General features: G+C 41.2%; 1 protein-coding gene across 1 annotated transcript; it reads left to right on the top strand.

Moving 5' to 3' along the window:
- The first annotated feature begins 6,566 nt into the window (after positions 1-6,566).
- On the top strand, positions 6,567-8,409 carry LOC140856637 (uncharacterized). Its single transcript, XM_073254632.1, has 2 exons — positions 6,567-7,855; positions 7,975-8,409. The coding sequence occupies exon 1, from the start codon at positions 6,719-6,721 to the stop codon at positions 7,289-7,291; it is 573 nt and encodes a 190-aa protein (XP_073110733.1). The 5' UTR covers positions 6,567-6,718; the 3' UTR covers positions 7,292-7,855; positions 7,975-8,409.
- Positions 8,410-13,015: the final 4,606 nt, after the last annotated feature.

The raw sequence follows: 13,015 nt of genomic DNA, 5'->3' as shown, positions 1-13,015 counted from the left end.
CACCGAATATACTTCGACTTTCACTGTAAAAGTCAGAAGATCGACTATCTCGACACTGGATATACTTCGACTTTCACTATAAAAGTCAGAGGATCGACTATTTTGACACCGACTACATTTCGATTTCCTTGCAGAATTGACTTATCAACTTTAACTGGAGGCCAGCGCCCGCGACGCAGATTTTCTCCACAAAAGTCATGCTGTCCTCATAGTCAGCTCTTCATTGAAGCAGTTGGCTAATTTGCCGACTTAGTATCAACTAAGAAAGGCAAAATGCCAAGACAATCAAGGTCGGATTGGAACTATACCGACATGGCCATGATCAATCGAGGGATATTCGGCTTGCTATCAATTATCAAACAATACGACGTATAAACCTGATCAAGCTTCGAAAAATGGATATTCTATTTACCATCGTTATCCTAACTAAATACGTCGGAAACTATGCGACTAGCAGATTCTACAAAATATGCGAAATGGTCGAATCTACGATCTACATTCAGAGATTATTCTACAAACAGACATTGCAGACTCGACGATACAGAGGAGTATTTCAGAACAAAAGTACTTCTTTCTTTATCAAAAAAGAGAGATTATAAAATTGGATCGAAGTCCGATTATATTTTTCTTTACAAAAAGAGAAACCAAAGAAAATGCCGACTAATCTTCATTGCCGTCCTTCGTTCCACTGAAGAATCGACAGGCCCACCTTGATTTGACTTCTCCGACAAACTCCACCTTCCAGTTCGGGAGACGATACGACTCGAGTTGAGTTGTGAAGATGGTTAACCGATCACATTGCTCGGCCAACCACATCAACAGCTTGACCCACTCATACGAAAACAGAGAGGGTCTCACTCGATCGACAACCACACCCTCCTTGTATAAGAGCTAAAGGAGGACTTCAGATTTTTGTCCACCATCGAAAATGACCTTGATCATGCAGCTGAGACAGGGATGCGAGATATACGATAACAGGTCGTTGACCCCACCATCGGCACCAGGAGTGAAAAGCTGACGACGGTCTGAAACACAATGCTGCATCCAAAATCGACTAACAGTCGGATCCGAGAATGAGAGAACTTTCGGGCCCGATAGGGAGTTGTTGGCCGGAATCTTCGACCAACCACCCCCTGCAAGAATCTTGCCCATTGAAAGAACTGTCAAAGATTCAAGAGAACTTAAAAAAGAAAATGACTAAGAATGTTTTCGCACAAGAGCGGCTGTCTGACAAAGCTCTCCCGTCAGAAAAGACAACAGCAAGGTAAATACTTGGCTGACAGCGACCCTTTATATAGAGGAACACCCAACGGCCCGGATGAAAGCGGCCAAATTGAGACAATGCCGGATAACGACACGTGGTAGCATCCAGATCCATCATTGACCCGATGATTCGACGCATCTACACCAGATTAAACCACGTCACCTCCATCTGCGTGCACAACTCCGACCCAGTAACACCCCACACATGGCGAAAATCTACATGCCAAAATCAAATCGCACGACACTGGTTCGTCTTTTCGATATAACGACTGGCGTCGGCTCACCTTCCGCAAACGACGTCTGACACCAAATCTTTCTGCGGCCATACTCCAAAGAATATGATGGCAGAGTCAGGATTCGACGTGACAGACAACAACTCCTTTCATCCAAGGCAACTGACCATGTGGTGATGCACGCGGCGACTCACCATTGGACTCAAAAGTGGGGGGGGGAGGTAACTATTGGGATAAACCGACCGACCCCCATAAACCGATTGATCTCCAGTGCAGACCGACCGACACCCTACTCTGGCCCCACAAATAGACATGACCCTGAAAGTGACTATCGACCGAACATCGATCAAGCAGGCCGACACTACTCTCAACCGACTACCGACTTCGACTCAACAACAGTCGATCGATCGGACATACAACTCCGACTCTACATCGGCTGAATATGCGGTTTCGACTCTCCATCGATCAATTGAACGAATCACACCGACCTATTGCCGATTGACCGACTAATGATTCGACTACTACCAATCGACAGCGGACGATTGACCATCAACATAACAGAACTACTAGCCGATGGTCGCTCATGGATTCTACTGATAAATGATCGGCTAATCTGCTCAACATATTATAACCGTCACGAACGATTACCGGTCGTATATTACGGCGCGATCAGTGAGAAGTAACGGTTCATTACGTAATTATGGCTCGATGATTTAGTGCCATAAAATACGGGACCACGTTCGATGGTTACGAAAATCTCATTTATAAAAGGGAGTAAGGGAAACGGGGCCGGTAAGCCAATTCCAGGTCAAAACTCTGCTACTGCTTACATTCAACTCCTGTTCACCAACTTCTCTATCTGACTTAAGCATCAAAAGGTCTCCACCGGATACAAATTCAGTCTATGTGGATGCTGTTTTGCAGGTGTTTGTTTCCAACGATAGACGACGGAGAGTTGGCCGCAATAGCCATCAATCTGTTAAACATGATAGTAACAGTAAAGCTGCAAAATGATGAGGTTGGAAGGATGGAAGTAGCGAAGAGAACTGGCATCACATTAGAGTGGCTGGGTAGCAATAATGATCTAGGTTGTTGGATAAAATATTGGTGATGGTCGGATGGAGGAATAGTGGTGGAAGGTGGAGCAAATCAAATTTTATTTGAAAGTCTAAATTAAAGATCAAAATAGTCTTATTAGCTCACGGGAGTGGTAAATTATAACCTTTCATAAATTTGTTTTAGCTACTTGAAGCGGGCCTATCTATGCAGCTTGAAACAAATTGTTTCATCCACAATGATTAAGATCTTAACGAAGAATTCCACAAGTGATGCGTACCCTATCATTATCAGGAGAAGTATTATAGCAATAACATAGAGTAAGATGCGACATATATGGATACTCAGTGGGAGCAATACACGAGTCAATTTGAGCAAAGTTTATGAGAGTTTCTCTCCTGGATATATGTAGATTATGCCCCTAAATCACTTCATCAAACAACTAGATTTCTTTTCTTTTCCTTTTTTTTTTTTTTTTTTTTTTTTCTTCTGGAAGCAGATGGGGGAAGCAAAAAACTTCCTCCAAGATTTATTGAAGTGGTTTGAAACTATTTACAAGCAGTTGAAACAACTAGAATTAAGTGCCACTAGGATCGCTTGAGCTAAAAGGCATAGATTTTTTTTCTTTTGAGCCAAAATAAAGGGTGAAGTAGGAGAAAAAGGATGGGCAAACCAATTAGGAATTGGATACAGGTTTGACAAAATTTATTTTGACCTAGTTGGAACCAATGAGACCCAACATAAACTAGTGCATAAAAATATGGCTTAACCCATAAATTTTTGGGTGAAACAAAACCAAGATCCAGATTTGAGTTAGATATATAAAGGTTAAACTCATCCTAACTCACCCCAAGATGCGTTCGCATGAATGACATGCTACCACCCTTTATAAAGAGGGAGCCCACTTGAAACCAGATATTCTACATGAGACATTTTGTTTGCTTAAAGTGAACTCCCCTAGCGGCCAGAGGAGAAGAATCGACAACGCCCCAATCAAAACAATAATTTTAAGGAGAACAAAGCGCAGTACTCTATAACGTAACAGATGCGTGACTGCAGGCCTTCGTTTGTAATCGTATCGTCTTTTGAGGGACAACTGCTTGAGAGGTTCACGCATGATGCCTAAAGATGTGATCGTTCCTAAGGATCGAACACTTTACACCTCGTCCAATGGGAACATTCTTTTCAGAACCGAATAAGCTGAACGAGATGGAACCCAATTTTTCAAGTGTTCTTTTAACAGCGACACAGCTCAAACTCCGCCGCGTAGAACAAATTATCCAAAACTTTCTCGATCCTCACCTCTTTATAGTGAAACAAGGGGAAAAAAGACACATCATGCTTCTCGATCCTCAAGGCAATTGACCCTTTCCACCATGGAGTCCAAGTGCAGTGAAAAGGCCCGTTTCCTTAGGTTTCTTGTGATTGCTCTCTCACTCACTCTTATACCAGGCTTCTCGTGATCGCTTCTCTTTCTACAAGATGCATGATCCCTCGGCCGAGAGAGAGAACAAGGTCACGATGCAATCCATCTACCGTCAGGCTATGATTAAAAGGTAAGGAAACATGGCTGGGAATAGTTCTACATGTGAAGCTTTCTGCGTCCATCTGGAGTATGTTAATCTAACTTCATATAATTATTGTTAAGCACAAGTTGGTACTTAGATTACTAACTGTCATCATCAACTCTCTCTCTCTCTCTCTCTCTCTTGGTGATTTGCACCTGTACATTAAATACCAGCCCTTTTTTCATTCTGAAGAGTACTGGATTTCTTTACCCGCCATTAAATAAAATAAATACTTATCATGAAATTTCTATAACTGGAGAAAGAATAAGGTTTACCTGGGGTGGCAAACTTGGAACAGAAAAGAGATGAGTTAATGCCTGAAAAAGTAACGTATTGGTGTGTACCTTTTCTTTTAGAATACAGGGTAGAAACTGTTGTTTGAATTGGATTTTGAACCTTTGACAATAAATATAGCTAAAAAGGACTCAACCACCAAAACAATATTTGACCCACATAGATTATTAACTTAGATAAATATATTATATTGTAAATGCAGTACTTGTTTTAATCAAGTTATGTCATGTTTATAATTACTTCTTTCCATAAAAAGTCAATCCCTTTTTTAGGTTAATTAGAGAATGAAAGAAAAGAAAATTTACTTAGCTATGTAGAATAATTAAAAAAATCAATTAATTACATATATACTTACATTTTTAAAGAAAATCAGTAATTTGTGATTATTTTTGTTTATTCTACAACAACAATGTAAATTTTAGATCCATTTGATTTGGTAGTATTAAAAATTCAAAAATCTATTTTTATTTTTCTTATAGAATATTTATCCTTTTCCATTTTCAGATTAAATTATATTTTAAAATAATCTATTCTAAACGATTGATTTAATAGTTATAGTAGTAACACAATCTCTTGGTTGGGTTGGTCCATAGTCTATGGTTTTGTTTCAATGTTGAAAATTTTTGTCTAGCTCCATGATGTTAATTAAACTTGCAAGTAACTTTTTTAGAGAGGAATATATGGGATCTATATGCTACCCTTTAATAACAACATATCTATAAAACAATGATGAGTCATATAAATTTAAAAAAATATTAAAAGATTATATTATAGAAAAATATGTAAAATTTATTGATTATTTTAAAACTTCAAATTAACCTGTAATCTCTTGATCGTATTTGGAAGAATGAAATAATATTTATTTTTCTCATATTCTATCAAAGGGAATAAATGTTGATAGTAAAGTATATGCCAACAATTTGTAATTAAATTTATTTAATAACACATTATGAAGTGTGTAAATAATGGTAATTAGTGAAATTTTGTTGAGTTAAGATTTGATTACGTTTAAATATATTTTTTGGAAGATTTTTTTCAAATTATAAAACTGATTTGGATGTGGTAAGTTGGTTGGTGGGGCCCACTGGAGACATGTGGGATCACCAATAAACTACGAGGTTCAGATTTTTTTTCAGAATAGGGGAAATTATTTATTTACCTCTTGTATAGAGAAAAGATATAAGAAATAAATTTGTGAATTCTAATTCCAGTTTTAGTGAAAATAAGTGGGTATCGAAGAGAGAGAACATGAGGCAAAGTATATCACATATACAACAAAAAATATTTTTTAAATAATCCGAGTTGGTCTCTCCATTTTTCACCACTAAGATAATAGCAAACAATTAGTTAACATACATAGGCCACTTAATCATGACCTTAGGGCTTAGGGCGACCATAACTATTAGAGTTATCAATTAATATTAATAATTTGCTATTAATCTATGGTAGTTAAGATGAAGCAAAGATAATGTATAAATCTTTTATTTTCAAGAAAACTCAATTGAAACACAGTCCGCTCTTTGCTCAGACATGGTTCACTCCAATTTTCTGGTGGTTGTCGCTGTATTCTTCTGGAGAAAACAAGAAGCCACTAATCCATTGCATTAATTATTAGAAGACTGTAGCTGCATGTCATGTACTGTTGCTATCGGCCAATTGCAAGGCATTTCTTATGGTTCAGTGAAGAGCTTCGTGATCTCGTAGTTGAGTTGATCAGGAGATGTACTGGTGCACGTCGGCCGACGCCAAATCACATCAAAGTTCACATGCATACAAAATATTGCATACAACTCGGGTAAAAGGAACTAAAGAAGAGACAATTAAATCACTCCACCGAAAGGTTAAGATGACAGCAAGCCTATGATTTCATGGGCATATCCTCATAGCCATCCACAAAGCAAGCTGCCAGTGGTTCTTTCTGTTAAACATCAGCTGCATAATTATGGTCTTCAAAAACTTAATTACATTCTTTTCATAAATGTTCACGAAAAATCTAGGTTTTTCAAGTGCTCTCTTTTTAAATTTCGATCACAGAATGGTGAGCGCGCAGCTGTGGTCCACATGAACCTATTTTCAATAAAGTAAAATGTAATAACTAGCTAGTATAAATAATGCTCTAGGGAGGTCTTCTTCCCTCAAATTGAAACCAAGGTTGATCACTGTTCTTGACTAGTGGAGCTAGGTTCCTTTTGCTATCCTATCCTACAAACTCAAACTAATTCTCCAGTTCTTTCAGTTGTTCTTGTTCCCATCTCTGACCATCTTGAACTCATTTTCTTGGCTAGAAGTCATTATTTCCCTGCCATGGCGCCAGATGGAGAAACGATCGTTACTTCCTACACTAGGACCAGCTTCGACAAGCCTGAGAAGCCCCGGAGGATCTCGATGGATGGCCTCCAAAGGACGATGTCCGATCTCTCCTTTGAGCTAAGCAAGGAGGGAATAGACACAAAGCTTCCACCCATCTCGGAAGTGGAAGATGCCAAGTGCGAGTGCTGCGGGATGTCCGAGGAGTGTACTCCTGGGTACATCCACCGTGTCCGGGAGAAGTTTTCCGGCAAGTGGATATGCGGGCTGTGCTCGGAGGCCGTGAAGGAGGAGTTGGAAAAGAATGGGGGGAAGCAAGATGAAGCCCTCAACTCCCACATGAGCATGTGTGTGGAGTTCAACAGGGTTGGAAGGACGCATCCCGTTCTCTTCCAGGCCGAGGCGATGAGAGAGATCCTGAGGAAGTCGAGGTTGGACGGAAGAGGAGGCAGGACCAAGTCTACCAGCCCGAAGGAAAGGGAGAGTGTGAAGAGAGGTGGCATCACAAGGAGCTCCAGCTGCATTCCGGCTATAACGAAGGAGATCAACGAGCGAGCACTTGTTAACTAATTAAATTGCCGGCTGTTTGGCCCTTGTTTTCTTTGGTATCAACTGTGTAGAGAGGGGGAAGGGAGAAGGGTTCACGTACGCTGGGTGCATGGCATGCATGGACACTGCAAGTACTTAATTTTCTGCTTCATCCAATTCCCCTTTCTTAGAGAATACATAGATGATCACTCCTCTTAATTATGTCATTAGGGTTTTTTTTTTGGTGGCCAGCACAGTGTTCATACCTGAGGGTTTTTTTTTTGTTGGGGCAGTCATACGTCCCCATTTAGAACATTTTTGTGTTGCATGTCTCCATTATTGTCACCCTTAACCCTTTGTCAACCTTCGTTCTCCGTAAGGATATTGCTGTAGCTTCGCTTGCTGTATATTTTTCTCCATGTGTGTTGCTTCTATGCACAGCTGGGATTTTTTTTTTTCCTACCCTTTCTCTAGCTTTTCCGGAGCGTTTTTAGTAAGTGTTAGTGTCCTTCGGTTCATGGCTTCATGCATTCGTCGTTCGTCTGTGACTGTATTGGGAAGAGCTTATTTCGTGGCTTCGGGAAGTCTAACTCCACCTCTAATGAGGTGGGTATGTATGGCATATATGTATTATGTAAAGCTTTGATGCAAGTAAATTAGTTTTTGTTGTATACTGAGCACTCTCTCTCTCTCTCTCTCTCTCTCTCTCTCTCTCTGGTGTGCAGGCATCAAAAAAGAAAAAAAAAAGAAAAGAGAAGAAAAGAGTTCCTCACAAGAACATGCATGCCAGCCTTGGATCTTGTCACAAGACCGACAGTACTGGGAATGTGACATATTTAGGAAGCTCACATATCAAGGAAGAAAAGTGGGCCTAAAGATGCAACTGCAAAATTACAGAAAACAGAATATGATGAGTCTGACAAAATTAGTCACATGAACTTGAAAAGGAACATGCGGGCTACGACCGAAATCGACCTTAAGTGCGAGCTGGCACGTAAAGAACAAAGTGAACTCGTAGATCGTGCATTCGTAGAAGTAATACGTATGTCACTGGATTTAGGACTAGCTACCTGAATGAAAATTTAAGCAACTGAAAGGTAAATCTACATTTATTATGGATCTTTTTGTGAGGAAATGAAATTCCGATCTCCATCGTTAAATCAGTGCCTGCAAGGCATTTTTATGATGAATGCACTTTCACTTTCTTTTTCTTTCATTATGGTAGGTTCAAGTTGCCAAATCCATGCCATAAAATGTATGGATGATAATAGATAACTGATTTAATAGATCAATATCTATATCCGTCCTGCAATTAAAAATTTTATATCCATACCATCGTGTATCCAACTCAGAATAGGATGGGGTGGGTAGAGCCGATGAGTGGACGAGATGGATTATAGTGAGTCGGGTTGGATCTTTAAAGGATCTCGCACAAAATCTGGACCCAAATCCATAATCAATCCGCGTTCACCAATTCATCGACCGTAGAAAAAGAGAAATTTTTTGTGCACTGCACATGTAGTACTGTCAAAATGGACTGATCCGACCTAGCCCGACCTGGCCCATAAGGGCCTAAAATTAGATGGGTCGGGTCGGACCAAGCCCAACCAAAAAATAGGACACAATATAGTTGGCCCAGCTCCGCCCTTTAAAGGTCTTGGGCCAGATCAGACCAGATTAGTCCATAGGCCTTAAACCTCAAATAACTGAAGAGTGAAAAGTGAAAAAAAGAAAGACAGAGAGCTCGAGAGGGGGAAAGCTTCGAGCGGTCGAGCCTGAAAAGTAAAGAGAGATCGAAAGAGCTTGAGGGGAAGCCGGAGGCGGCACGGATTTGACTTGGAGAGTGGAGAGATCGAGAGAGCTTGTGGAGGAAGAGCCGCGATCGGATTTGACTTGAAGGTAGCAGCGTCTCGAGCGGTCGAGCCTAGAGAATGGAGAGAGATCGAGAGAGTCCGAGGAGAGGCAGCACGGATCTAACTCGAAGAATAAAGAGACCGAGAGAGCTCGAGATGGAGAAGGAGCTACGGTCAGATTTGACTCAGAGGTGGTGGCACCGACGACGAGGAGGAGGAGAAGGAGGGGGTTCGTCTGAAGATTGGATGGAGGGGCATCCATCGGTGAAAGGGAGGAGGGGCTCGGAGGAGAAGGGGGATCGCCTGGAGGTTAGATGGAGGGGCATTCGTTGGCAAAAAGGAGGAGAGGACCGACGTATCTTGATTCGTGATCGGATTCGGAGGCCGAAGGCGATGGCACCGGCAATGAGGAGGAGGAGGGGGATCCGAGAGTTGGGAGGCGAAAGGGAGAGAAATCGGCAGAGGCGGTCATCCTGCTGGTCTGTGGCAACGGCCGATGATGTGGTTCAGTGGGGCTCAGGAGTTAGGGATTAAAAAATAAATAGAATTTTTTTTTAAGATTTATTTTAAAGTTTTCATGGTCTATTCGGACTAGTCCGATCCAATTCATATGAGTCTTTGGGCTGATGTGGAGCGGGTCAAACAGGTCCGGTTGTTATTTGAGCTAATCATATGACAGTCCAATCTACCCTATTTACAAGGTTGGGCCGGGACAGCCCTGTGGGCCAAGCATTTTGACAACTTTATGCACATGGTGCGCGAATGAATGCATCCGGGGCATCATATACGGTGATTGGATCAGAGGTTGAGCAAAAAAAAAATTTTTTTTTTTTTTCGTGCTGCTATCAGTCCTGTGCATGAATCAATCATGCCGCGCGTTCCGCAGCGCGTGCGGTGCACAAAGAATTTCTCGTAGAAGAAATCGGCCCAGGCCCAACTAAAGAGTGCGAGGAAAAATTTACCCAAGGTACGCCACTTCCCGATCCACAATCCCCCCACCAACATTTTGTCCCCCGTCCGCCCTCAAACATTAAAATCACAGACCGCCGAGAGAGACGAAAGAAAAGGAAAGAATTTAGAGGAGCAACGGAGGCCATGGCGAAACGAAGCGTGTGGGAGATCGGGGTGGAGGACATCGAGCTGGCCGGGCTATCCCCAGGCGAGGCGCGGGCCTTCCAAGTGGTGCTTCGGCGGGCGGCGGATGCGCACGCGCGGGAGGGCACAGAGATGGAAATCTGGCGAGCAGTGGCCGAGGGAGGCATGCTGCGGCCAGACCACCCGCACGCTCTTCACCCGCGTGGTGGCACGAGCCTTCCACTCGTCGATCCAGCAGGCGGTGAAGGCGCACGCGTGGGAGGGTGAGGAGGCGGAAATCTGGCGTGCGCTGGCAGAGGCAGCCCTGCTGCCGGCACTGCACCTAGAGCGACGTGGCCGGGACTGGCGAGCCTGTCGAGCGAACGAGTGACTCGATCGGTAGTCAGTCCGTTGAGCATTATATTATACGGGGACTTTACGAGTTAGCGTTACATTATACGGGTACCGTTGCCGCACCCGTCCCGCAGCCGCTGCGAGTTCTAGCATCAAATAGCCCACCCCAATGCAAGTGTTCCATGTTGATGCCCAGCTCAGTTTGTTAGTTAGCCGTAAGTTGCATTGTGTTGCACCATCCCTCTGGCTAATGTGGGATCCAGCCACTCTAATATGTAATCCTTAGTTCGATATGACGGTTTCTTGTGCCACTCTCTCTCTCTCTCTCTCTCTCTCTCTCTCTCTCTCTGTGTTCAGCTAGCAGGCATCAAGCACTCCTCTCATTCGATGACTTTATGTGTGTAAATGTATCAACCAATTTTCATATGCGACATTTCCTCAGAATAACTCCTACATCTGAAGTGTCATTCAGTTGGCACTGAAAAGAGCATCTCTTTGAGAGAAGTTGGGGTTGGTTGGTATTTATTTCACAATTCTAGTCCTATCATACAACATGGATTACCTACCTAATGCTATGTTGGGAGTACAACGACAACTCTCTCTCTCTCCCTATCTCTCCTCACCCCCCCCCCCCCCCCCTTCCTTCTATACCCACCTCCTCTTTACCAAATATCTCTATCTTTATAAATTCTTCTTTGGTCCTTGGATATTTCAGATCTTTCCTCAAAATCATCAATAGCCACCACAAATCATTATAGTTATTCCACATGATTGATTGTTCTTTCTCTCTCTTTTACACCCTTCATGTACATATTTTAGAATCAAAGAAAAGTCATAACTTTTTGAGAAATTATTAGAGCAAATCCACCAACTCAAACGTACACCAATCCAACCACAGAAGAACATATATACACATGGAGCAAAAAAAGAGAAAGGGAAATGGAGTAATACTGTAGGTGTGTTTGTTGGTTTGTGGTTGGAGTACTAATCCATCATGAAGCAATACAGACATGAATATTGGTTTATAGTTGGACTGATACACCATGAAGCAATATAGGTGTGTGTTGGTTTATGGTTGGAATAGTCAATCCATCATTGAGCTGACGGATATAGTCCAATCAATAATTTTTTAAAATTTTGTATACCATGCCAAGCTGGATATTTGTCAATAGAGCTAGCTACCTACGAACCTATAGTAACCTACAATATTTGTAAATTGGGATTAAGACTTATTGTGCGCGCGCGCGAAGTGCAAGTCTTCCATGCACGTGAGAGTGCCACAGTGCAGCCAAGCGAGATCACTTCATACTAAGTATTTTTGAGTGTTTGTCACGCTCCAATTAGCATGTGAGTGTACTTGATATACTTGTGCGGTTCGTATAGCAGTAGGAATGCTTCCTGTGTGGTCACTTAAATTATAGTTTAGGTATTAATAAAATTTTATTTATTAGAGTCCATGTGCTATCTTAATTACCTGCCACATACCCTTCTCCGTAGGCTTTTGATTTTTAAGCTACCATTTACATTATCTTCTTAACCAACGTTCTTATGACTTTCTTTAAAAGATGTTTGATTCACAATCAAAATCAGAATAGGAATAAAAATTGAGATAATCTGAAATTAGAAACGAAATAATCAAATCTTTTGAAGTATTTGGTTTGTGATCGGAATCAGAATTTTAATAAAATTTTGAATTCATAGAGGAGAATAGGGATTGAATTTTTTATAAATTGAGACATTTTCATTCCATCCCGAAATCGAAGTCGGAATGAAATTCTTTCCAACTAAATGATTGGAACGAAAATCATCCATTTCGATTTCAATTTTAGATTTCCACTCTTCCTAATCAAATACTTCTTTATTTCATTGAACTACGTACTACTTCCAACTCTCTATCAACATCCTTTATTTTTAGATCATCATTATTAAACAAAAGTTTAAGGGCAAACTCTAGCCGTGACACCACGTGCTATGGGAGTCGCATGTAGTAGAATTTGTCTTTGTTCCAAATGGCGAACATGGAAGAATTCACATTCCCACTTCCTTGGGCACAAAAAAATGTTAAATTTATATAGGCTCAATTCAAAATCTGATTAAAAATAAATGAAGTTTAAACCCGAGCCTAGCTTATGATCAACCCTACGGTCACTGATTCAACGAATTCATCTCCCGGACGTGTCCTCCATAGACGATAAATCCGAAGAAGAAAGTACCATTTAAAATTATATTTTGAAGCTAATGAACTGGATTTCATACATTAAGACGCTGGTGGGGGTTCAATCGAATATAGTAAAAATTAAATAAAATAGATAGATAGACACGTTGGACCATGTAATCTGAGTCCTCATCAGATTTGAACCATAAATTCTTGATAAATGTATGTACATATGGGCTGGAAACACATTGCACACCAGTATATTCACATGGATATCAAGTAGAAACCAATTTTTTCTAAATTTTAAATTACATCAGATTTATATTAAAA

Source organism: Elaeis guineensis, chromosome 3, assembly GCF_000442705.2.
Source record: "Elaeis guineensis isolate ETL-2024a chromosome 3, EG11, whole genome shotgun sequence".
In the NCBI taxonomy this organism is placed as follows: Eukaryota; Viridiplantae; Streptophyta; class Magnoliopsida; order Arecales; family Arecaceae; genus Elaeis; species Elaeis guineensis.
The sequence above is the reverse complement of the archived record's forward strand: the minus strand, read 5'-3'. Positions and strand labels throughout refer to the sequence as shown.